The 26591-nt window shown below is 42.2% G+C and overlaps 1 protein-coding gene across 1 annotated transcript in view; it reads right to left on the bottom strand.

Annotated features, from left to right (window-relative positions):
• Nucleotides 1-16073, bottom strand: part of CLRN1 (clarin 1) — a 37155-nt gene extending 21082 nt beyond the window's left edge. Inside the window, exon 1 of the mRNA XM_059165240.1 lies at nt 15744-16073. Coding sequence (XP_059021223.1) covers nt 15744-15996 — 253 coding nt within the window. The 5' untranslated portion in view covers nt 15997-16073. The remainder of the gene's footprint in view (nt 1-15743) is intronic.
• Nucleotides 16074-26591: the final 10518 nt, after the last annotated feature.

Genomic DNA, 26591 nt, shown 5'->3' with positions numbered 1-26591 from the left:
TTTCCTGTTGAATCCATCAGGAAAACCTGTTGGCACAACCTTCAGAATCCAAACACTTCTCCATCTCCACTGTTCCATCGCAGTCTGAGCCATCGTCATCTGTCACTCACATGACAGCAAGGGCGTCCTGGCTGGTCTCTCGGCTTTCACCCCCACTTCTTTTTTTTTTTTAGATTTTATTTATTTGACAGACAGAGATCACAAGCAGACAGAGAGGCAGGCAGAGAAAGAGGAGGAAGCAGGCTCCCTGAGAAGCAGAGAGCCCGATGCGGGGCTCAATCCCAGAACCCTGGGATCATGACCTGAGACGAAGGCAGAGGCTTTAACCCACTGAGCCACCCAGGCACCCCTCACCCCTACTTCTTACAGTCTACTCTCAGCCCAGCAGCCAGAGGCATCTTTTTTTTTTTTAATATTTTATTTATTTATTTGACAGACAGAGATCACAAGTAGGCAGAGAGGCAGGCAGAGAGAGAGAGGAAGGGAAGCAGGCTCCATGCTGAGCAGAGAGCCCAACGCGGGGCTCAATTCCAGGACTCTGGGATCATGACCTGAGCCAAAGGCAAAGGCTTTCACCCACTGAGCCACCCAGGTGCCCCCAGAGACATCTTTAATAAATGAATTTGTTTATGTCAATCCCCTGCTTAAACCATTTCAGTGGGTTCTACTCTTACTCAGAGTATAAGCCAACGCATTACAATGGACCTATGTGGGTTGGACTCCTTGCCAGTTCTCTAACTTCATCTGCTACCTATTTCCTTGAGCAGTGTGCTCTGGCCGTTGGCCTCATTACTGTACTTCAGTCACGCCTGGAGTGTTTCTACCTCAGGGCCTTTGCAAATATTGGTCCCCTGGTATCCTCATGACTTGCTCCCTCACCTCCACAGCTTGATGTAAATGACACTTGGTCAGGAAGGCCTTCTTTAACCACCTTATTTAAAGTTGTCACCCCCTGCCCGGTCACCTCTTCTATCAGTCCTTTTGCTTGCTTTTCCTTTTCTCCTTAGCAATTATTACCACCTGACCAAGTCTATATTTTAACCTGTTTGTCTCGTGACTTGTTTGTTGGTCTGATTCATTCACTGCTGTATTCCTAGCACCTAAGAATGCCTGGTACAATGTAGATCAGTATTGTTCAATTTTTTTTTTTTCATTATTGCTCCTCACCCCAGGAGTCCTTTTAGACACTTCTCCTAATCACCCTTTCCCAATGAAATTTTAATACCACAGATATATTGTGTATTGATTTCTTCATTGTATTTATATCTGTGCTTTATACACAAGAGACTTTTTAAAGAATAAGCTTTTTTTTCTCCTCTCCCCCCAAGAACCAATTTTCACCCCCTTAGGGGGATTATGGCAGCCACTGAGAATGCATGATGTAGCTGTGGGATACATACATGTTGGAGGGAAGCATTTTGCTTGGAGCAGGATGGGGGTCGGAGCCTGCTGTTGTCAGCAGGTCTCAGGTTTCTTGGTAGAAGTCAGTGGTTTATACTAAAGGAATTAGTGCCATAAAGGCAAAATGGGAAGGAAGAGGAGCAGAGGATCCATCTGGTGACCCCAGGGCTAGAAGAGAAAAAGAGGGGTTTGGCAGCTTTAAGTGTAATGGGAATTTCTGGTTAAGAACCTGAACTTGTTCATTAAGTCCAGCAGTCGCTGTTGACCTTGATGTAAGCTGCTGATAGTAATAGAAACTGGATTGAGAGAGTTTTTGGAGAGAATCTGGGGCAATGGAGATAAAATAGAGTAGTCACCAGAGGGATAATAGGAAGTTTTTTTTTTTTTTTAAGAAGCTGAAAGACCTGGTTGGTAACTGGAATAGAATTTCAAATCTCTTTATTAAAGAAAAATTTTAATCCAGCATATTGGGGGATTGTCAACCTGTTACATGGAAACTGATGGCTGTTTAATAACAGGGTTTAAAGTTTGGGATTTGTAAAAGAATTCATCTCAACCCTGAACACGACAAAGCTCTTTTTTGTTAGCAAGGCAGGAGGATTAGGAAAAGATGGACTTGTTCCTCATTATGTTTCTGTTCAAATGTTCAACTGTTCGTAGAGGAATTTTTAAAAATAAATGAAAAACATTATAACAATGAAATGGAAATTAAGATAAAAATGTCACCCACAGTCCTACCAATATAAAAGCAAAATTTTTCTTTATTTTTGTTTCAAATCTTCGTCCATCTTAATATGTATTTCCTATATTATAATAATAATGCAATTTTGAAATTATATTCTGTACTTCTCATTCAGAATATAAGCATTTTCCATGTTGCCTTCATAACTCATGTAGATAACACTGTGGATTTTCCAACAAACTAAGGCACTGCTGTCTGTCAGGTTGTCTTCATTGTTTCTTTCTTCTGCCTAATGCTGCAATGAACATCTTCAAGCACATTCCTTCTTTCTTATTATGGGGGTGGATGACGAGCCAGACTAACTTTTCTGGATGAACTTCCAGGAATGGAGTTACTTGGATCAGAGTGCTTTCTAAAAGAATGCTGTATGTGTATGGGCGCCTGGGTGGCTCAGTGGGTTAAGCCTCTGCCTTGGGCTCAGGTCATGATCCCAGGGTCCTGGGATCCAGCCCTGCATTGGGCTCTCTGCTCAGTGGTGAGCCTGCTTCACCCTCTCTCTCTGCTTGCCTCTGCCTACTCGTGATCTCTCTCTGTCAGATAAATAAATAAAATCTTAAAAAAAAAAAAAAAAAAGAAAGAATGCTGTATGCATATTGATACAATGTAACTAAAGAACGTGAGTTATATTTTGTAACACATATAAAACTACTGGTTCAAAGCTCAATTTCTCTTCCCTGCAGTCTGCAAGCAGAGATTTCTGACAAGATATCTAATCAAAAACAGAAAACTAGAAAGAACTAGTCATTGAGGTCACTCTCCTAATAGCAGAATAGAAGGCACCTGTCACAGGAGGTTGGGGGGTGGGGAGGGCAGCAAATCCACATTGTGTAACTAGCCCTGTGTACAGAGAAAGGCTGTCATACCCTCATTCCTGCAGTCTGCTATTACAAAACACAGCTGAGTAAGGCATAAGCAAATAGCTTGGAGTGAAAATGCAGTCCCAGGAGAGCTCTCCATAGAAAATTTGGCCTCCCGCAATCGTTTGGGCTATGTTCCTTGTCTGTGTGCCCCCATTCCAACTTGGGCCTCTGATCTCTGGTTTACCACAACCCCCAGCCATTCTGCAAAGTCTTCTCCAGTCTTTCCCTTTTCTGTCCCTTGTCAGATATTCCAGTCCTCCCCCACTCTTACGCACCTATCACACCCGCATCTCCATTTCCCTCTGTGTGTGTGCCTGGCTTCCAGAAGGCCTGAAAACAGCCAGTGAATGGAACTCTTCTATTTCAAAGAGGAAATGGGGGCCATCGAGGGAATACCCTCACCTTTCAGTTCCCCATTGCCATGCTTGGTTTAGTTCTCCCCAGCCTTCCCTCCATTCTTAGTGAATTTTTTTCCCTCCTATCCACAGTCTGGACTTCTCCTGGTGCTGTCAAGACTCATTTTCTACCTCACAGGGTCCCTTCTCAATCCTTTACCTACCTCTTTGGTCTGTCCTCAGCATTTTCCTCCCTACTGCTTTATCTTCTCACTATAGAATCACACTCTGGACCCTCCCATTGTGAACATACCGACAGACAGACAGACAGACACACACACACACACACACGCACGCACAGAGAGAGAGAGAGAGAGAGAGGCATGCACGTGTATATCCTGGGCCATGGGGTACCTCTAGGAGCCTGACCACGAACCTTGCTCTGAGTTCTGGCCTTCTGCTACTTCCTCAGCTCCTTCAAGGACTTCTCTTCCCCACCACTCTATCAGGACTGCCTTAGAAAAGATTCCCCTTCACCTTGTGAAATTTAAAAAAAAAAAAAAAAAAAAAAGGATTATTTTCACTTTCTCTTATTTGACTGCTGCAGTGTTTGGGACTGCTGAACTCTACTCCCCTTTGAAAGTTTCTCCTCCCTTGCTTTGACCTCTGCTGGCTCCCCTACAGCTCACTGACCCTCCCTTCTCAGCCTGCTTGGCCAGTCCCTCCTCCTCAACCCATAAAGGTTGGTGTTTTCTAGAACCCACTCTTGTTCCCCTTCTCACTTGATTCCCTTTCCTGGGAGACCTCTCCTTCCAGTGTAGCTCCCACTATCCCCTCTAACCCGGGGATTCCCTCTTCTCTACCTTTACTCCCGGCCGCTCCCATGACTTCCAAACTGCACAGCTGATGGACGTTTCTTGTTGCTGGCCTATAAGTGGACCTCAGTAAACATGACCAAAAAGAATTTCATCTTCCCTCTAGACTTTCTCCTTCTGTATCGATCTCCGTGAATTGCTACAGCTCTCTGTCCTGCAGAAACCTGGGGTTCACCTCATGTCACTAAGCTCTGTTGATTTTTTGCTTCCCCTTATTTGGGAAATACTTCCCCTCCTTTGCAGCCCTCTGGCAATGCTCTGGCTTGGGCCACTAAATCGGGGATGGGGGAGCCTCTTGACTGGCCTCCTCACCTCCCTTTTGGTCTTCCTCTCATCCATCTCTTGCCTTGTCCCATACCTGCTTAGTAAGGCTTCCCATTGCCTGCAAGATCAAGTGCACTGCCTCAGGACAGCAAACTCTCCCCTTCTGATCCCTGACTTCCTCCCTAGCCTTGCCTTTCTGCTCCTTTCTCTAACGTCCTCTGTACCCTGGCCACAATAAGCTCTTCATAATTCGGTTCATGCTATTCCTTTGCTCAGAATGGCTTCTTCAATGCCATGGAGTGAATTCGAACTCTAAATCTTAAGATCTCTCTCCCAATTCCCCTGTGCCTTGCCCTGACAAAGAGCAATTCTCCTCGTTGGAGCGCTCAGAATAAAAACCATAATGGTGATAGTAATTAGTGCTCTTCAGCCATCTACGATCCTGGTTCTTCCCCATTTGGGGCTCCCTTGCACGTCCTGGCCCCTTTGAAGTTAGATGAGGCTGTGGAACAACCTTTCCCAGTCAAGTATACAAGGGGAAGTGGCATGTGTCCGTGTCAGGTCAGAGGATTTCCATGTCAGAGGGAGAGCCTCCACGATTCTTGCCCTCTGTTCTAATAGCTGGCAACGTTTCAGATGGTGGCTGCATCCTGGAATGGGCCTCCAGCGGATCCCTGATGAGCATGTATTGTGAGCAAGAAATCAATCTTTGCTGATTCACCCGTGCGGCATGAACCTCCTTGTTATTAAAACATAATGTAGTCCCTCTTGACTGATGTACCTGTGCGCCTTTACAAATTGTCAGTTAGTTAAAAACCCTTTTGCCAGATTCTTCATTGTTCGTGGATCGGCACCCTCTCTTTCCCTTCATAACTGCAGAGTCTAGAATGTTTAGGCTCAAAATAGACCCCAGTGATTTTTCCCCCACTGGGGGATGGGAGGTGAGGGCACATATACTCGAACTTACAAAGAATTTGTGTCTTACATGTAGAGTCATGCTGTTTTCAATAGATCATTGGAGAGTAATAAGGATACGATAAAGAACCATGTTTTTACAAACTAAGTATGTTCTTTTATTACTTGCCATTAATCCATGTTTTATTTGCTATCTCTTAACGTATGGCTTTCATTTCAGCTGCCTTACAATTTATTTCTATCTGCTGGGTTCCTCTGTTGTGTTTATCCTGAAACTTTGTTCTCCTTTTTAGCCAATACTGATTCCAGTCTAACAGTCCTGTCTTTTATCCTACAGTTCTTAAACAGGAGTTTAGTCAATCCAATCTAAACCTGTATTGAGGCATTAACCAAGAGTATTAGGTAGTTAGACTATCATGCAACACCAAAGCACGGACAGAGCAGCTGGTGGGAAGAGAGACAAAGAGCCAGACGTTAACTGAAAAGCAGTATGACAGGTTGAAAAAAAGCATAGCTTTTGGAGTTAGGAAAGTTTGGAATTTATTTGGTTTTGCCATTTACTGCTCATGTGAGCCTCTGTATACCTCAACTCCTTTATGTGTAAATGTGAGTAGTGATGGAAATATTGCAGAACTTTCAAGAGACACAAGTTAAATCGTTTCTGTGGATGCTCTACGTACATTGGAAGTAACTGCTTAAAATTTTTTTTTTTTTTAACATGATGAGAATGGCAGGGGAGTTGTGTTTTCACCAAGAGGAGTAGGAGATAGAAGAACCCAATGCTGTGAGAGTGTCTGCATTTTCAAATCTTGAGATCAGTCACTGGGGCTGGGAGGGAGCTCTTTGGCTCACAGGTGGCCAGAGTACTTATCTGTACATTGAGACCAAAGATTCCCCTTGCCCCCTGCTCCCCATAGGAGTCCTAGATACATGGAATTCAGGCAAACTGTCTCTCTTGAAGCTCAGTTTTTTACTTTATTCCCTCCCTGACCAGGTGGGCGACTATTCCCGTAAATAATCCAGGGACTTTAGATTTATAGCTAATTACTTATTTGGTACCTGTCACACACTTTCCTCAGCACATGATATATTGTTTTCATCCTCATTTCTATTTCCCTTGTGCTATTTCTTGGACATTCTCTATGTAATGACTTATCTTAAATGATTTTTAGGCTGATGACAAACCTCTAAAGAGGACCCTTGATAATCTCTTTGGAAGGAGCAGAGCCCTTCCATAGGAGACAGGCAGGTGAAGGCCAAAATGTTAATTTTATTTCTGAGAAAGTACTGGAGAACATGGCTTAGATTTTCCACTAAGTTCTGTTGAATTAGTCAGCCTCACCCACCCAGTCACAGGTGGGGCTGGACAGCTGAAAGCCTCCCAGTCCGGGACAGAGCTGGCTCCCTTATCCTGACCAGGTGGAGAGCAGGTTCCTATACCTGGTTTTGGACAGACTTGGAAAGAGGGGAAGGCTCTAGGGCTGAGAGCCTCGTATCCTGTTTCTTACTCAAACTCCTCAATCCAATCTCTCATTCCCTCTGAGTCCAGGAGAGTATAAGGGAAGTGTGAGACCCTTCATGGAAATAAACAGCTAAAGGAGTAGAGGACAAGGATCCCCAAACCTCCCACCTGTGCGGAAACAGTGCTAAGTACCGCTGCTCCTCGTTGCCCTCCTTCTGATGGTCTTGCCCTTCCCTAATGTGGAGAGCGCCAGACCCCTCACCTGCTCCCACCTTTCGTGGCCACCATCCACCTCAGTAATTCTCAGCCTTGGATACTACTGAACTCTCCCAGAGAGCTTCTAAAACCTTCCAATCCTCAGGCCCCACCTCCAGAGATCCCAGTTCTATTTGCCTGGGATGCAGCCTTAGCATCCAAAGTTTTAGAAACTCTCCAGGTGATTCTAAAGCACAGCCAGGGTTACGGACCACTGACCTGATGGCATAGGTTTCACCAACCCTTTTCACCTTCCTCTAGCCAGATGTAAGATGCAGGTAACCCCATCTGTGAAGCTCCCAGAAAGAAGGCAGCCTCTGCCAATGTCAACAATGGTGCAGCAACTGCCTCCTAGATTAAAGCCATCTGGTAGCTTCTGAGGTCCTGCTTCCTTCTCAACTCATCCTTCTCCACATAAAACGTGTGTAAAAAGAGAAGTTGTATCTGGCCTCTTGGTGCTCAGCGATTCATTTTCTTGAAAGGGAGTAAGAGGGAAGATTTCTTTCTTCTTACAGATATGCTCTTGATCTGACTTTGCCCTCAGCCCGTCGGCAGCCAGTTGTTAGGAAAATCCAGGGAAAGCCATTCCCTGACGTAAGCTCAGGGCATTCACTTCCTCTAATATCCACCATCATCTCACACCCAGGTTATGGAGGCAGGCTTCCTCCTGATGGCTGCGTGGTCAGGGAGAAGGAAATCCATGACCCAGCACTTCAGAGGAGGAGACCTGATGGTAAGACAGAACCATTTAAAAGACCATTTTTCAGTACCTTGCCTGAAATTCTCTTAGCTGACGTGTGTCTACCTGCCTCAGCCCATTTCAGAGGAAGCCCCACCAGCGAGCCTTACTCAGCCATGGCAGCTGAGGGACGACAGCTGCTTCGGTGCATATGTGTGTCTGACAACAGAACCCATTTAACTGCTTCAAATCCACAGGGTATGATTATGTTGGGGTAATAACTCCTGAGAATGGCTTTGCTACAGTTATAACATGCTGAGAGGGAGCGAAATACGAATCCTGCATAAATTAGTCTGCCAGGTACAGTTTGCTATTAGTCAGCTCCATCATACCTGGAATCAAAGTGTATCAGCTCCCAGCCAGTCTGGGTAGTTTGGTGCACGTTTGGATTGAAAGGCGAATTTGTTTAATCTAATTTAAATAAGTTTTGTGTAAAAAAAAAAAAGTCTTTGACTTTTGAAACCCCTGATCTCATTCAGAGATAAAAATGAGTTTTCATTTTTTTTTAAATGAGATTTTAACTTACACTCTAAATCTAGCCCATTGGCTCCTCATAAAACACCAGATTTTAAAGTGAAACTTGCTTTTCTTTTCGTCCCTGCCTGTTCTGAAACCGTTCATGACACCCCATGAAGGAGCCTACAGTTTTGATCTTTGCTGCGATGACATAATGTCGCAGTCCAAGCCACTGACTTTGAAGATCTTACCACGAAGGTTTTCACTGGCAGTGTGCTTACATCAGCTAGCCACATGTGCAATCAGATATCTCCTCTCTGGGCAGAAATTATCAACATCAAGGTAATATGATGACATAACCCAAAGATTAGCCATAAGCATGTGACCAGCTCAACCTAGATTTTTTTCAGCCTAGATTATTAAACAGGCTTTGACTTGACGACTTCACCTTCCAAAGGTCAAAGATTAGGGCTTAGACATCAGGGCCACCGAAATGTGAGATAAAGAGGCAGCGCAGGAATTCAAGTCGTAAGGCCAAGGACCCTTACATGGATATACAAGTTCCAGGTGTTGGGAAGTACTAACATTGTCTAACTGGCTGGTGAAACTGAAAGTACTCTTGTATTTTCAGAACTGGCAATATCCTACGGGTCTGAATTTCAGTCTCAGGTCAGCTACCCACTCGATCTGGGACCTTGAGAAATTTGTGACCTCTCTGAGTTTACAGTTTCCATTTTGGTTCAAAAGGTATAGCATCGTCATACCTCCCATATAAGAGCTGGAGATGATTTAGGCACCCAGGAAATGGGCAGCTGAAATAAGTATTTTTTCTTTGGAGGTTGTCTAAACATCCTTTGGGAAGATGAGTTACCTCAGAGATTAGAAGAGAAAGCACAGCAGCAAATTGTAAGAACGATCTGGAGTCCTTCACCAATCGATGAAGTTCACACACATCAGGGTTAAGTTCCAGAAGCCCTAAGCTTCATGTCTCAGCTGAGCCCCAGTCAGTGACTTTATGGCTGTTAGGGTGGAGAATGATTTCAAGGAAAGGAAGGTGTGTGCTTGAGTGTGTATGTGTGTGCGTATGTGTGCAAGGTGTGTGCTTGAGTGTGTATGTGTGTGCGTGTATGCACACACATGTGCAAAACTCTAATAGGTGAGGCTGGTTCTGTGAGGGATTCTTCCTGGTAAGGGAACTGGAAGTAGTTGCTAAGGAGGAAGGAGACATGTCTTTTCTTGGCCAATATTTCTCACGAATTTGAGGATGATGTCTCCTCCTTTTGGATGAAGAAAACTCTGAGAGTATTAAACATACTGCTCATTCCTAAATCTTTGCCATTATCAGGAAATCAATGCAGGAAGGAGGAATTTTTCCAGTAAGGATGGAAGAGAAGTTTCCAGAAAAAAGTTGGAGGGAGTAGTAGGTCAGCCTCTCACTGTATTTTGACCTTCATTTTGGCTTTCTCAATAACACCATTAGATGATGTGGGTGTTTATGGCTGTTCCCGCTAACCCACCTCCATAGAATCCCAAAACATTCCATTCTTCCTTTTCTCCTCCTTTAACCTGCAGTTTCCCACACAAATAGGAAAAGGTTTTGACAGGGAGGAAGAGAAGTATTTGCTTTGATAACAAAATTCCTTTGGGTCCTGATAAATGGTAGATATTTCCAAATACTTTAAAAATCATGAGCTTTGAAGACCAAAGAGTAAAGGCACACAAAACTCACCACTTTTGACGAGAGTGGCTGGAATCTGTCAGCAGAGACTTCAACCAACAGAGTAGAAGGGTCAAGCCATTTTAAAGCTGGAAGGACCTTGTCTAGAACAGCCAGCCTCTCATTACATAGCTCATAAAGTGTCCGAACTAGAAGAGATGTTAGAAACCATCCAGTTTCATCTCCCATTTTACAGATGGAAGAACTGAACACGGATGAACGTGATTTGCTTCAATTCTAATCCCCAGTGAGTGACACAGACCTGCCTCAACCCAGATTACTTAATCTCATATGTCTGTTTACCAAACATTTCTCAAGCACCTCTTTGTGACTCACTAGTGGAAGTGTAGAGATGAGGAATACCCAGCCCCCTGCCTTCTGAGGGCTGAGGATCTCCTTACAAAGAAATACACATTCTCAAATACTTATGATCCAAGGTGACTTGAAATAATGGAGTGAACATCAAGGTCTGGGAAGGACAGAGCAGGAAACAATTATTTGGCCAAGAAAAGTTGAAGAGTTTCCCTTCACACTGGTGCTTCTCAACCCTTACTATCTTCAAATCCCACCATCACTTTTTTATTCCCCCCAATGGAAGGAAAACAAAGTTTCTATTTGCTGGATTGTTTGAATGGGTGAGATCCGATATGAGGATCCAGAGCTAACAGGCAGGAGGGCCCACACAAGTGAGGCAAAAATGGTACAACTGTCTTTCCCCTTTCCTCCCACCAGGGCATCTTCCCGGGTCAACTCCATGGGTTTCCCTCCCATCAGACTGTCCATTAAGGAAGGGAAGAGGGACAGGCAGTGTTATCAGAAGGGGGACATAAAGACGTTGGCAGCTCTGCCATGGGAAGGAGGGGTGAGAAAAGAGAAGCAGGTTATGCAGAATGGTGAGGGGTAGAACACCTGGGGCAGATGGGGAAGTCACGCTTGCAGGAGACCCTGGAGGTACAGCGCCGACTTTCGGGAGTGGGGGCAGAGACCCTGAGTCCTAATGGTTGTGCCCCAAAATCTGTTGGAGGAGCCCCCTGCTTGCTGACACAGTAGTTTCAACATCCTCTCTGTAATGTGGGTGATGGACCGGACCTCATCTGGTAAAGAAAGTCTGCTTTTTTAAAAATAGGAAGTAGACTAACTCTCTGTTAAGATTTCTAACAAATTTTCAATCGTAAGGTCTCAATTAAAATGCTTTAAAAGGATGACTGAACTCGCAAGCCATGATACACAATTGGTTAGATATTATTCCCCCCCCCAAAAAAAAATCCACCTCCATATGTTTTTATCAGCTCATTGAACTATCTTGGCAATAAATAGATCAGCATATCTAGGAATGATTGATGCCATATGATTCTTGGGTTTCATATTTGATGATGCTCTGCAGTGTTTCAAATCACCAAAACAGAAACCCACCCACACACATTAAGCTCAAAACTGTTTTTGAGTTTTTCTCTTGATGGCTACAGTTAGAGTTTAAACAGCATCATTAAAATTTTACAGGTGACATATGAGGAAAAATTAAGCCCACCAGTTGTGTTTCCTTGAAAGGAAAACCGTCCTTCATTATAATGAATGAAATTGTGTGCTAGGTATGAATGCTAGTGACCTCTGGAAAATGAAGCGCTGACCCATAAATGGACGAGAATGAGTCAGAGTAAACGAGGCAGAAGTTTTCCCAGCATAACTGTGCATGCTGGCAGGGAAGATTCTTGCTATAATTAAAAGAGATAGAGTAGTTAACAGGGAATGTTTAATAGGAACAAACATGACAACAGTGCCTAATATTTTTCTGGTCCGTTCCTTAACCTCATGTTATACTATGTGTCTGGGTTTTAAAAGTTACACATGCATTGTCCATAAAAATAACATTAAATTTGTACAGCAGAACCAAGCAAAAATTCATTTAGAATATGGATAGCGACACTGTCAATGCCCAGTTTATTCAGAGTAAATCTTTAGCTAAATTGGCACTGTCCCATTGTGATAACTATTAGCCACGCTGAAATGGCGAGGGAGCATTTGAAATGTGGCTTGTTTGGGTTGAGATGGGCAGTAAGTGTAAATACAGACAAGATTGCAAAGACTAAGCCCTGAAATATCTCCGATCTTATACTGACAATCATGTTAAAATGACAGTATTCTTGATATCTTTGGTTAAGGAAAAGTATCCTTAAAATTCATTTCACTTGGGGTGCCTGGGTGGCTCAGTGGGTTAAGCCTCTGTCTTCAGCTCAGGTCATGATCTCAGGGTCCTGGGATCAAGCCCCACATCGGGCTCTCTGCTCAGGGGGGGGGCTGCTTCCCACCCCCCTCTGCCTGCCTCTCTGGCTACTTGTGATGTCTCTCTCTGTCAAATAAATAAATAAATACATCTTTTTTTTTTTTTTTAATTCATTTCACTTTGTTCCTTTACTCCGTTTTTCTAATATGGCTCCTAGAACATTTGAAGTTTTGTATGTGAGTTGCATTTATGGTCCACATTGTATTTCTGTTGACCAATACTGATCTAAATGAAAAGTTTCGTAAGGAAAGAAGCATTTAGCAATCCCACAGAACTGAAATGTAAATTCATATTAACTGATGATAACACAACATGATAAAAACTGGTCAAGAAGTGACTGATACTTTCATGAGTACCTTTTCCATTCCTCCTACACTGGAAAGCTTCTTAAAATCCAAATATTTGCTTAATAACTTTCTAAAGGGGATACCTAGGTGGCTCAGTCGGTTAAGTGTCTGCTTTCAGCTCAAGTCATGATTCCAGGGTCCTGGGATCGAGTCCCACATCAGGCTCCCTGCTCAACAGGGGAAACTGATTCTCCCTCTGCCTGCCGCTCCCTCTGCTTGTGCGCTCTCTCTCTCTCACTCTATCTCTAACAAAGAAGTAAAATCTTTAAAAAAAAAAAAAAAACTTTCTAAAGGGAAAATGAGAAAGGAGGAAGTTCTGGGAAAGGAGTAGTGCCCTAATCATAAGTTGGGCTCTGGAAGAAACAGAAAATCATTATCCTGAGCTTTTGAATTAGACCTTTGTTACCAAGTGACACACGAGGAGATACTCAAAGGCAGTGTGAAAGAGTTTTATTTTACAGATTCTTAGTTCAAATATTTCAAATTTGAGAGAAGCAACAGCAGGAAAGGACAGAAGTCAAGAAGGTATGATGAAGAAGCTTCCATCCTGGCATTCTGCTGACAAGAACCGAAGTTTGCCATTATTGAGAAAACAGGGTTGGGCCTCTCATTCCCTTACATTAATGGGACAATACTTTTCTCTTAGGAAAAATATCAGAGGGGTCTCTTCTAACAGAGAGAGGTCTATTCTCTAACAGAAGAGAGGGGTCTCTTCTCTAACAGAATACACTGTTAGAACGTCATTGGTGGGTTGATGGCATTGTGAGCGGGAAGATATGGACCGTGAAGCTAATTTGCAACAGGAGTTTAAACTTAGAGGGTGCAGTGTGTTCTAAAGGCACATTGGGAAGCGCCTGGGTGGCTCAATGGGTTAAAGCCTCTGCCTTCGGCTCAGGTCATGATCTTAGGTTCCTGGGATTGAGCCCCGCATCCGGCTCTCTGCTGAGCAGAGAGCCTGCTTCCCCTCCTCCTCTCTCTGCCTGCCTCTCTGCCTACTTGTGATCTCTGTCTGTCAAACAAATAAATAAAAATCTTTAAAAAAAAATAATAAAGGCACATTGGTTAGGAAGCTTTTATCACAAGAGAGCTGTTTATGTAAATGAGTATTATACTTTTTAGGGACTCTGTTGGGAGTGTTCAGTTTTCTCAACTTTCTGTCATGATCCGCTGAAAGAGGCTTAGGCAGAAAAAGTGATGCTTACATCTACTTTGCCAGCTCTCATAGAAATTAATGAGGCTTTCACAGCTCTAGCACCGAGAAAGGTTCTGTAGAGAGGTTGTCATCCCAGAACAGACAGATGTCAACTTTTCTTTACAAGGCTGGGGGCAGATCATGGAGATGAATGCAATTCTGGGCCAGATGATGGTGTGGTTTTAAACCCCACTGATTCTGAGTCCTCACAAAAACAAAGGGAGGGACAGGTGACTAGAGCAAGCACATCACAGAGGGGGGCCAGCAGAGAACACAGCCATAAAAACGCATGTTGAAACACCGAGGAATGTAGTTGTGTGAGGAAAAAGTAAGACGAAATATGCTTAGTGTCTAGTAAGTGTTCAGAGAACATATTGTTTTGAAACCCGTCCTGGGGTTTGAGTAAAGTTTATCTCTGTTTCACTGTACAAAATGCAAAGGCTTCAGAAAATTCACTGTCTGTTCCCTGCTTTTGTCGAAATTCGTTAGTGAGAAGCTTTACTCATGTTTTAGCTGCCGATGACTCATGGTTAAATCATTTCACTCATCTTCTTCCTTTTTTATTTTTTAATACAGTTGGAAATCATGTGATATTTGGCTTTGTTCTCTTTCCCCCCTAAGGAAAGCTAAGCAACTCTAACAGCCCATTACCTTAATGAACTAAAGCCATTCAGTGAAAAGACTTGGTATTCACTTCATCAAATCTAGTGATGATAATTTTTTGAAAAGCTGAAGACTAATTCTTGGGGATTTTTTGGAGCCCTGTGACAATTCTTATCCTCTAATAACGTATGTGAGTGAACGCTGGTGTCCAATGACTGCTAAGAAGATATAAGGAATGTTGCAGAAATATAAATAGGCCAGCGCTGAAATTTAATTAGACACTGCATAGGTTAATAATAAATTCAATTAATTTAGCTTTCTACCTATGCTAGAGAAAAAAAAAATACCCAGGCAAAATAATAATTCATTTTAAATGCTTCAATTGGTAACCTCCTTTCCTGAAGAGTGATTTATGCAGTAATTTACAGGCTGTTTCTTCATAAGATTGTTCCAAACCAGCCCTTTTGAAATAATAATAATTTCTGAATGTGTGTTGTGAGAGATATAACAAATGACTTCTTATTAATTTTCATTTAATGAGTTGCCTATTCACATGGTAATTTTTTAAAAATTCTCTTCTTAAGATAAACAGGTTATAATACTGTGGATAACACTTCCATCTCACAAAAATCGAACAGGAAAATCTGTCTTATATTCTCTACATGATTTGAAGATCAATCTGATGCAAATTTTCTATACTAAATAGGCATCTATTTCTTTCCCAGTTAGCATAGCAGATCATTTTAAATTTCTATAGCCAAGTGATTCAAATTGGTTAAAAAAAAATTTTTTTTAAGAATATTAGTGGCAAGAAAGGTCCTAGCAGGGATAATACAGGGTAGACAGGGTACAAAGTCATGATCAAGGCAGAAAAGTAGCTAGAGTTGGTTAAGGAGCCTATGACACTGATCCTTTTTTTTTTTAAGAGCAAAACAAACATCCTCTCTTACAGCTTTTATTTCTCCAAGCCGCCCCTCTTCTTTTTAAAAGATACCAAAATTTCTAGCATAGATATTAGTATTTAAGAACTTAATTGCTTATCCTCTCAAAGTTTAATTCCATAGCAGCTCATTAACTATATGTTGTCATTTAAAAAAAAAAAAAAACAGAGTGAAATAATTAATAAAAACAAAATAATAAAAACTAAGAAGAGGTAATTGCTCGGAAAAGACCCAAAAAGTTCCCATCTGTTTTAAAAGGCCTACTATAAACAGGGCAAGGCTCTTAAAAACAATCCCTTGCAACAGTCGAAAGAGTATGCCTAAAGTATTCAATAATTCAAATGCAATTGTTACTTACGTGAGAACCGAAAGGGCCTTGCTCCCAGCCCACACTGCCTCACACCCTCTCCATGGAAAAGCCCGTACTGCATCTCGCCCATGAACTTGTCCAGCTCCTGCCCAGAGGCATTGACGAGCAGAGCCCCTGTTTTGCAGAGGAAGGTGGCTTTGATCCACAACGGTGTCCCCAGGGCTGTCACCACTCCAAGGGCACACACAAAGCTTAACACCCCAGCCATGCAAAAAATGACTTTCTTTTGTTGGTTTGGCATGATGAGAAATGGCTTTTGTGAGCGTGAGGTTCAAAAACGAGACCTTGGGACTGATGAGAAGTGACTGCCCTTTTGGCTGCATTTATTACAGTGGCTGAACGGACAGATCCCAGCCGATCAGGAACCTTCACCCTCCACGGTGGTTCTTGTCAGCAGAATGCCAGGATGGAAGCTTCTTCATCATACCTTCTTGACTTCTCTCCTTTCCTGCTGTTGCTTCTCTCAAATTTGAAATCTTTGGACTAAGAATCTGTAAAATAAAACTCTTTCACACTGCCTTTAAGTATCTCCTCTTGTGTCACTTGGTAACAAAGGTCTAAGATAACAGATGGAGTCCTCCGGTAATTTGATAAATGCCTCCCCCTTCTCCCAGCCTTTTGTCTGATTGGGTGAGTTGAAACCTTCGGAAACAGGCTTGGCTCCCATGGTAAATTTTCAGCAACTCAAGAACCTCTTATTGTTGTGTTTTGTTTTTGTTTTTGGTAGGGGTTGAAGAGGTTGGACAGAAGAACATATGTATATTTATTGATTTTTACATTTTATTGATTTTGAAAAATGTTAATTGGGGGCACTTGGGTGGCTCAGTCAGTTAAGTGTCTGCCTTTGGTTCAGGTGGTGATCTCGAGGTCATGGGATCAAGTCCCATATTAGGCTCCCTGCTCCACATGGAGTCTGCTTTTCCCTCTACCCCTACCCCCTACTTGTGCTCTTTCTCTTTCTCTTATGCTCTCTCTCTCTCTCTCATGTGCTCTCTTTCTCTCTCAAATAAATAAATTAAATGCATAAGTAAAGTCTTTTTAAAAGATGATATTCATAACAGGATAAAATCTTGAACTGAGTTGGATGTCTTAGACCAACCATCTAGGCTTGTTATTCTAACTTCTTTTCACCCAGATCCATGATTTGGAATCAGTGTGTCAACAGAGAAGTGGATTCCAATTTTAACTGGCTCACAGAAGCAAGTATCTAGATTTCTAAAAGCTTTCCTTCAAAATGCTTGGCTGCTTCAGGACTATGCAAAGAAATAAGGTTCTGAGTCTGAGAAGTATCAGAATCTATAAAGAAGACAAGAGCATTGTCATGGAGAGTAGAGATTGTCCTCAGAGAGCCGGCTCTATGACTTCACCACAGAAAAGCAAGGGTCCAGCAGAAGTCATCAGTTAGGGAGACAAGAGACAAAGTCATGAGCAAGATTAAATAGCATAATGAGTCCAGTTACATTGTCAAGATCTGAAAATTAATGTTTAGAATTCAGTAACAGCTTTTTTTAAAAAAAGGTTTTATTCACTTATTTTGTTTTTATTTTTTTAAGATTTTATTTATTTATTTGACAGAGACACAGCAAAAGAGGGAACACAAGCCGGGGGAGTGGGAGAGGGAAGAGCAGGCCTCCGGCCGAGCAGGGAGCCTGATGCAGGGCTTGATACCAGGACCCTGGGATCATGACCTGAGCTGAAGGCAGACGCTTAACAACTGAGCCACTCAGGCACCCCTATTCACTTATTTAGAGAGAGGCGAGGAAGGATCTCACGTAGACCCCCTACGGAGCATGGAGCCCTACTCGGAGCTCAATCTCATGATCCTCACATCACGACCTGAGTGAAATCAGGAGTCAGTGTTCAACCAACTGAGCCATCCAGGTGTTCCATAACAGCTTGTTAACTCAACATTCCCAATGAGATTTTTCCTTCTGCAAAGAGATATAGGTTGTGAATGTGTATATGTGTTAAGTTTTGCTAAATATCAAATTGTATGCCACATTATTGTGCTGGGCTCTGACCTGCAAAATTAACTTTTAGTGAGAATTTACTATGTATGGTAGGTACATTGTTATTTTACCTAAATTATCTTACTTAGTCCTCACGATTACCGTATACAGTGATGATGAAGGTGGTGATGGAAATGATCTTCTCCATTATAGATGAGGACACTGAGGCTCAGAGAGATCAAGCAACTTGCCCAAGAGGGTAGTGGAGCCAGGATTCAAACCTGGGTCTTTTTTTTTTTTTTAAGGGTTTATTTATTTATTTTAGAGAGAGAGTGAGAGAGAAAGAGCATGGGGGTGGGGGGAGGACCAGAGAGGAAAGGAGAGGAGGAGGGAGAGGGAGCAAAAAGAATCTCAGGCAGACTCTGTGCTAAGCTAAGTATGGAGCCTGACTAGGGGCTCGATTTCACAACCCTGAGATCACAACCTGACAGGAAACCAAGAGTCAGAGGCTTAACTGACTGACTGACCCAGGAGCTCCTCAAACCTGGGTCTTCTAATTTTGAGGTTTATGTTGCTATCCTAAGCAAAGCTGTTGGCCTTGGAGAGTAGACAAGCTCTTGATTTTGGGTTGAGTTGGGCTGGGAGCAATAAGGGCAGAGTAGCTCATTATTCATTGCATAGCTTGGATGCTTAGAGAACAGAGACATCTGAAAACAATCTTTTCCTAGCTGGTCAAAAGCACATATTTATGGTAGTTTCTGTTCTCTTGATCTACCTTTAAGCATGTCAGCTTAAAAGAAATTAATAAAGGAAGATGTTATTTATGCCTTTGTCAACATAAATGAGTCTACATTAATATGCACTTTGAGGGGGACTTTGAGGTACAGTCCTGGACTTCCTGACACAGCTCCCATCTGTTAGTGGCTGCCAAAGGCTGTCTTGTTAAAGGTAGACAACTAAGTATAGAACTGATCCCAAAATGCCAATGTCTCTTCAAGGGAGGAAAGGGGCAACATAAACCATGACCACAGAAGAATAGGGCATACCCTAGATTCCCCAGAGGAACTCAAAATTAGGTTTACAATATAGGTACTTTTTTTTTTTTTAATTTCATGTAACTTGATACACACAATAAGCAACTCACCGTAGGTTATGTGCCCTCCCAATGAGTTCTCCACTGGATTTAGAATAATTGCCATCACTATCCACTGGCAAAACAAGGAAATAGCAATGGCCACAGTAAGTGGTTCTCTGGGGGTAGACATCCTGTGTCCCCTCCAGAAACCCTAGTTTAAGATTTCTAAGAAGACCTGGCAGCTCTTTCTGCCTGCAGGCCCTGTCCTCATGCTTTAACCAAGCCACATTTTGCTTTAAAAAAAAAAAAAATGTCTAAGAAGACTTATGTTAATTAAATCAACATAAGAGACGGAACATTTCCAAGCCTGGGAGCAGAAATGACCTACCTTAATCAATACTATTAATACATCTACAGAAATGATATGGTAAGGAGGAGTAGTTGGCATTGAACAGTGGTTTAATGAACTAAATACAGCCACGTGTATGGAAAGTGGTTCAAGAAACAAAGTTCTGACTCTGGACATAGAGAGCAGTCAGATCACACCAGTTCTTATGTGTGCATTGGTCTACAGTGAAGTTTTCCCTGACCTGGAGAAACATGAGAAAAAGGAATAGAACAGAGTGAGTTCTTTTATTGTAAAATTGTGTCCTTAATTTTTGTTCTTAAAATTTTCTTTCTTTAATGAAGTAATGATAGTTGAATTTTTAATATCCTTACTTGGCAAACTAAAAAATTGGCAAACCTCTATCTGTTCCAAGTTTGAATGGCCAACCCACCCACTGGTCCAGGATACACAAAAGCTTGGGCCCCTGTGTGGAAAGGATGAATCCTCAGGCTCACGGCAAGTGGGTGGATGACCTCTACTCTAACCCAGTGGTTCTCAGCCTTGGGTGTTCATCCGAATCTCTTGAGAAGATTTTAAAAATATCAGTGTCTGCATCCTAATCCTTGAGATTCAGATTCATTTGATTTTAGAGTATGACCTTAGTGTTGAAGCACCTTAGATGGTTGCAATGGACAGTCAAGGCTGAAAACGGGGCCTCTTCTCATCTAATTACTAACTAGGCTTTGTGCATGCAAACATGAACATCTGGTCACTAGAGAGGAATATTCTGATTGTAAACCAAGAAACAGGTACTACCATTTATAGCTCAAGTTTCCCAAATTTTGTTCAGCACCAAGAGCCCGATCTTGTCAAAATGTCCTGATGGGGGACGCCTGGGTGGCTCAGTGGGTTAAGCCTCTGCCTTCAGCTCAGGTCATGATCGCAGGGTCCTGGGATCGAGCCCCACATTGAGCTCTCTGCTCGGCAGGAAGCCTGCTTCCCCCCTCTCTCTCTGCCTCCCTTTCTGCGTACTTGTGATCTCTCTTTGTGTGTCAAATAAATAAATAAAATCTTTAAAAAAGAAAAAGAAAAAAAATGTCCTGATGGGTCAGGTTTCAGCATATCTAAGAGTAAAGACTTGGCCCAGGGTCATAGGTTTACCCCAAGTCACCACAAGAATGTCAACGGTGATGTGTCCTGCTTGCGAAGCAGCGCCCCTTGGGTCCTACGCCCACCCCACCTCCTCTCTGCAGCTTCCTTTCAAACTTCAATATCAACCACCCACAGGTGGCATAGTAGTGTGTGTGATCCACCCTCTGAGAAGGATATAATAGAACCTGGCCGTCATTATGCTTGACAGCCTCCTTTTGAAATTTCATCTTAAATGTCTTGAATGACAGTGATGACACCATTTTTCTTGCAGCCTCTCTGAGAATTTGAGTCATTAATGTCAGCAAGTTTTCACCAAGTATCCTACTGAAATCTTTACTTCTCTCAATCTTAATAGGAATACATTTGGTGACATAAGAAAATGGAACTAGAACTTTCTACCCTCCTTCATGACCCCTTTCAGGTGCTGGCTGATGACAGAATTCTTCTCTGTGACTGGAAACAATACAGACAAAGGAATACAGTTGCAGACTTGGTGTTTACTTTCAGTAGAGCATGTGTGCCTCTTCTCGTACGAATTTGGCTTCCTTGGTTTTTCCCCTTATGGTTGTTCAAAAGTGAAAGCAAAAAAACAAAAACAAGAAAAACAGTCCAAAGGTGTGGGAATTCTCACCTGATTTGCGCCCTGAGAGTAAGAGCATGGTGCCATGAGCAAAGAGCACTGGGGAGAAAGATGTGATCCAGGCTCTGGTTCCAGATCCAACACTAGATGAAGAATTCCTTAATTTCTCTGGCATTCATTTTACTCATTTATGAGAAGAGAGGTCTTGGCTGCATAGGTGATTCTTAAATTATTTTTAACCAGAGAAAGTATTTCCTCAACTGAACTTCTGGGTGAAATAAGAGCTAAAAATTGAGCTTGATACTGGAAGAAGTGGGGATTGTGGAACTCTGCAGTGGGCTCCCCTCACTCCTTTATCCCTAAGGGCCCCCATTTGCAACCCTAAAATCAGATCTGAGATGCACAATGATATGCATGGGCCACAGGACCCTTTAACTAAAATTTTTTGTACACGTTGTAAGATTCAAATTCGTCTGTTTGCTAGATTATTTCTCTTTTTTCCCTTTGCTATCCTAACCTATGAGCTATTACAGAATATTGTATTGCTTAGAGACACTAGATGGTTGATTATTCCAATTATTAATTTTTAGATTTTTTTAATGAGAGTTTTTGGGGTTTTGTCCAATTTGTCACTGGTAATACTGATTTTGATTTTTTTCCAAATGGATCATTATACTCCAAGGCCTCTCCAAGAGAGATTCAACAAGGGTTTATCAGGCTTCCTATTCTAAAACAAGAGGCCTTTGTGAATCTATCCCATTTTTCTCATCTTTAAAGCAAAATCTGGCAAATTTGATTGACGTTTCTTGACTAATTCAAGTTGCTGGTGATCCTCAAGTAGCATTGTAATTCTCTAATGACTGTAAGGGGTAAAAAAAAAAACACTCCACAGAAAGAATTGATTGATTTATTAGGGGGAAAATTACCACATGTGCTAGACCTTGATTGCAGCTAATATTTGTAGAGCTAATTGCTTGAACTAGAGGATTAAAAGGGTTGAGGGAAGGGAAGAAAAAGAAAACAAAGTTCTTTTGGAATACAGATGAAGTCACAGTGGATTTGGACTGAGAGGGTGAATTCAGTGCAGGGATTTTCAGGGTTGGTGATGATGGTGAAGACATTTAAAGTGAGTGCAAGAGCTAGACTTCCATGACAGAGCCGCCACGGAGAGAGCCAAGGTGGAAGAAAGTTGTCATCCCTGTCAAAGGAGACAGGTGACACCCTCTGATTTTTCTAGGTTTCTAGCTGGTATCATGGGCAGAGGCTATGCTGATACCCAAACCTCAACTTACTGAATCCTGACCTATTACAGGAAGGAGGGAAAAGTTACCTAAAGAGGCAGAGAAAGAAGGCACAATTTGAGATCCTTCCTTTAACAATAATAGAAGGACCAGATTCCTGGCACAGGGAGATCGACAATAATTTTCCTCATTGATACAACGTGGGGGAGATGTGTTACCATGGTAAACTTGGGAGCAGTTTGATTCTGTCATTCCTATCACTGTATAAATGTTTTCTTTTGCATGGGTGTGTGACACTTAAAATAATGATAATTTCTTTGATGACTTATATCAAAATAATAGTATCAATATTAACAAAAACACAATACCTATTGAGGTTTACCCTATCCTGTGTGCTTTCCATGGGTCAACTCATTTCTTTTCAGACACACTGGAGCAATTATTAGGTTTCCTGCCCCTCTTCAGTTAAGATGTTCCAGGCAGTAGGATAGCTTAATTTTTAGTCAGACGGACTACAAAATCTCCTAAAATATTCTCGTAATGGAGAACTGTATCATAGCACAATTAGGCGGATTTATATTTTAACAAATCTCTGGAAATGAGGAGTGTTGACTTACCGAGCTATGCTAGCTAAAGAGATCTTCAGACTGATTCACCCATACATTATTACTTTTTTTTAAGATTGTATTTATTTATTTGACAGACAGATCACAAGTAGGCAGAGAGAGGGGGGGAAGCAGCCCAAAGTGGGGCTCGATTCCAGGACCCTGAGATTATGACCTGAGCCAAAGGCAGAGGCTTGTAACCCACTGAGCCACTCAGGTGCCCCTCACCCATACATTATTATCAGTGACTCACATAAAAACAGAGACTATATCTCATCCAAAAATTTAGCTTCCTACCAAACCTTTATTTGAGCCCTGACTATGGACAGAGACTGCTAAAAATAATTGATGGCCAAAAGGAAATTCAAGATTATTTTAATGTTCCTAAGGAGCAAAGCAATGAGATGTCTTCAGGTTTAAACATGCAATTGCCCTGGGGGAATCTGGGTTGGCAGGTCTTCCTGTGAGAAGACAATTAGCTAGACAATGAGCTCGACAGGAGCCAACAGTGAGAAAAGTGCCAGGTGCCAAGTGTTACTACGGGGAGACATCCGAGACATCTACCTTTGGGGTGATTGCCCAGCCCTGGGTCCTTTCGTGGTAAAATTCCTTTAATACCCTCGGATAAAAATTCTGTGGCAGCCAGCTTTGCACTCTAACTCGTGCTTTTCAGCTTACTTGGGTTAGCAATAGATGTCTGGGCCAGTCAGAATCCATCTCCTGAAAGCTGAGACGTGGTACTGAGAGACGCAAGGCCAAAGCACGGGAGGCGTCTGCAAGAGGAGGCAGCATCTCTTCCCATAAAGAAGGCCTTGAATTGCCCTCTTTTCCCAAGCTGCCTGCTCGATTTTTCTACCAGCTGTCCCCCTTCTCCTTCCTAGAAATCAAATGTAGGGCTCTGCTTTCAAAGCGTTCTTACTCTCTTACCTGTCAGTTTTCTGAAGCACGGACCTCAATGCTTCCTGCTCTCTAGTTGTGGGTGCAGTGCCCAGGTGAGACCGCTGTCCAGTCACCTGAGTGAAGGACCTGTGGTGGCAGCCTTGGACCCCACCTGTGGTGTGCGAGCACATGTGTATTAGCAACCCCCATCCCCAGGTTTAGGGCCTCTGTGTCTACCACTGCCTTAGCTCTAGGGGGAGCCTCCTCTCAGGCTGGTCTTGTCTGGTCCCTCCTTCATCAGGGATGGCCCTCCCCTTTCTTGTGGTCACTACCTCACAGGTGTCAGGGCCTCACCTTCCAACCCTAGAGGAATCACAAGAATCTGGATTGCTGAACTTCCTGGGATTGACTTCAAGGAAAGGAACAGGGTTCTGGAGCGTAGACAGGCGAGATCTTGTGTATCTGCTGTTGGCAGCGTGCTGGCTGCTGTCCCATGGGGGCCTCATTAGCCGTCATGAGAAGGACTGCACAACAGTGTGATTATGGGACGTGATGTCCTTTCTGAGTCCCAGCTCCAGCCGATGCTCCCAGTACAGCCTCTCCTGAGCATTGTGTCCCTCCCTCTTCTTCAATTTCCCAGACTACAGTGTCTCTTAGCAAATCTGCAAGGGGTATGCGTGCCCTACTCAGATCTGACTCTTTCTACCCCCTCTCAGGATAGAGCACACATGAATCCATCCTTCAAATAGCTTTCCTTCTACCACAGCTACTCATATTTTCTCTCTCTCTCTTTCATCCTCAGTTTAATTAGCAAAAATAAATATTTTGTCCATCCATGAGAAGATCCGGAATGAAATGCATATTTATGTACCTTAGAAAAACAATATTGTCCCCTTGGATGGTAAAATATAGGCTAGGCACTAGGGCATAAAATGTTAAAACTAAACATTTTTTTTTTTAACTAAAGACTTTAAACCTGGTGGTCAAAAGATTTCATTAAATGCTTATAAAGTAGGGTACAATTTCAAGATTAAAATTTTCTTTCCAGGACATTCAGATTGAAATGAATATAAGATCTTTTTTATTTTAAATTTTGGAAAATTAATTTTATTCTTAAAAATTCTTTAAGAATTTTAATTCTTAAAAATTATATTCTTTGAAAAAATAATAAAGGCAAACTGTAGACAAAGAAACCTAGAGGGCTATGAATGCCTTATCTCTAAAGTCTCTCTCCAGAGGCACCTGGGTGGCTCAGTCAGTTAAGCATCCGACTCTTGATGTCAGTTCAGGTCATGATCTCAGGTCTGTGAGATAAGCCCCACGACAGGCTCTGCACTGGGCGTGGAAGATGCTTAAGATTCTCTCTCTCTCCCTCCCCCTCTGCCCTTCCCCCCTTGCTCTCTCAATAACTGATTGATTAATTGATTAAGTAAGTCAGAAGTGTCCTTCCAAGATGGCAGCCACAGATGGGTTAGGGGGTGGTAAGTGCTAGGAAACCCAAGGTGGACTGGGAATAGCCTCCCGTACTGGGAAGCCAAAACTCTTGACTTGTCATGTACTAAAAATCACCAGCAAGCCAGATCAGACATGATACTATGTCTTTAAATGATGGAAAATGCCTGGGCACTGAGCCATGGGCACTACTGAGGATAGATGAACATTGAATGAATCTGGGATCTTTAGGAAGAAAAACCAAGCTGCACCCCTCGCCTTCACTTCTATTGGAAAGAAACCTAGGCTAACCAGTGACTTTTTCATATTAATGACACAGAGATGTTTTATCATTATGTAAAAGATTATTTTGACAAAGTTATTCAAAAGAAAAAGCCTGAGGGGAAAAAACCTGAGGGGAGCCTGAGTTGTTTCCTTTGTTAAACTGCCGTTTGATTTGGGCACAGGTCATAATTTCAGGGTCCTGGGATAGAGCCTCAGGTCAGACTCCATGCTCAGTAGGGTGTCTGTTTAAGGGTTTTCTCTCTCCCTCTTCCTCTGCCCTGTTCCTGGCTCTCCTTCACTCTTTCTCATTCCCTTAAATAAATGAATCTCAAAAAAAAAAAAAAAAAAAAATTAAAAGAACAACCACACTATATTGGAAAATTAGAAATTTATTATAGATCTAAAAGTAAAGCCTAAAATATAAAACTTCCAGATGAAAACATAGGAAAAATCTTTGTGACCTTCAGTTAGGTAAAAGTTCTTAGACAAAAAGAGTATGAAAAATAAAGTTAAGAACAAATTGATAAAATTTCCTGTTCTTTGTAGGGCACTATGAGAAATGAAAAAGTAAGCCATAGATTTGGATAAAATACATAAAAAATACGTATCCGATAAAGGACTAGTGTACATAGTATATACAAAAAAATCCTCAAGACTCAGAAAAAAACACCCCGACTTTTAAAAAGTGGACAAAATATTTGAACAGATGCTTCACCAAAGAAGACATATGGGTGACAAATAATCCCATAAAAAGATGCTCGATACCATCAGTCAAAATAAAACCATGATAGAATATCACAACCCACTTATTAAGATGATTTAAATTAAAAAACAACAACAACCTGACAATACCAAGTCCGAGCACGAAAGCAAAACAACTGAAACTCTAATGTGTGTTGATGGGATTGCAAAATGGCACAGCTGCTTTGGGAGAGAGTTTTAGCAGTTCCTTAAAGATGTCAACATACACTTGTGATATAACCCAGCCATCCTGCTCCAGATACGTACCAAAGAGAGCTGAAAGCATATGGCTGCAAAAAAAACTTGTACACAAATGTTTGTAGTAGTTTTATTTATAATCACCCCCAAATGGAAATAACCAAAATGTCCATCAACTGTGTGTGGGTAAATAGTGTGGTACATCCGTATGACAGAATACTACTCAGGAAGAAAAAGGAACAAACTACTGTCACATGCACCAAAATGGGTGAATCTCAAATGTTTCTTGCCAAGTGAAAGGAGACTCAACTGTATGACTTCATTCATACGACATCTGGAAAGGGAGAAATGATCCTGGGGTCCTGGGGTAGA

This window comes from Mustela lutreola, chromosome 2, assembly GCF_030435805.1.
Source record: "Mustela lutreola isolate mMusLut2 chromosome 2, mMusLut2.pri, whole genome shotgun sequence".
Lineage (NCBI taxonomy): Eukaryota > Metazoa > Chordata > Mammalia > Carnivora > Mustelidae > Mustela > Mustela lutreola.
Note: the sequence above shows the minus strand (reverse complement) of the source record. Positions and strands in the feature narration are given on the sequence as shown.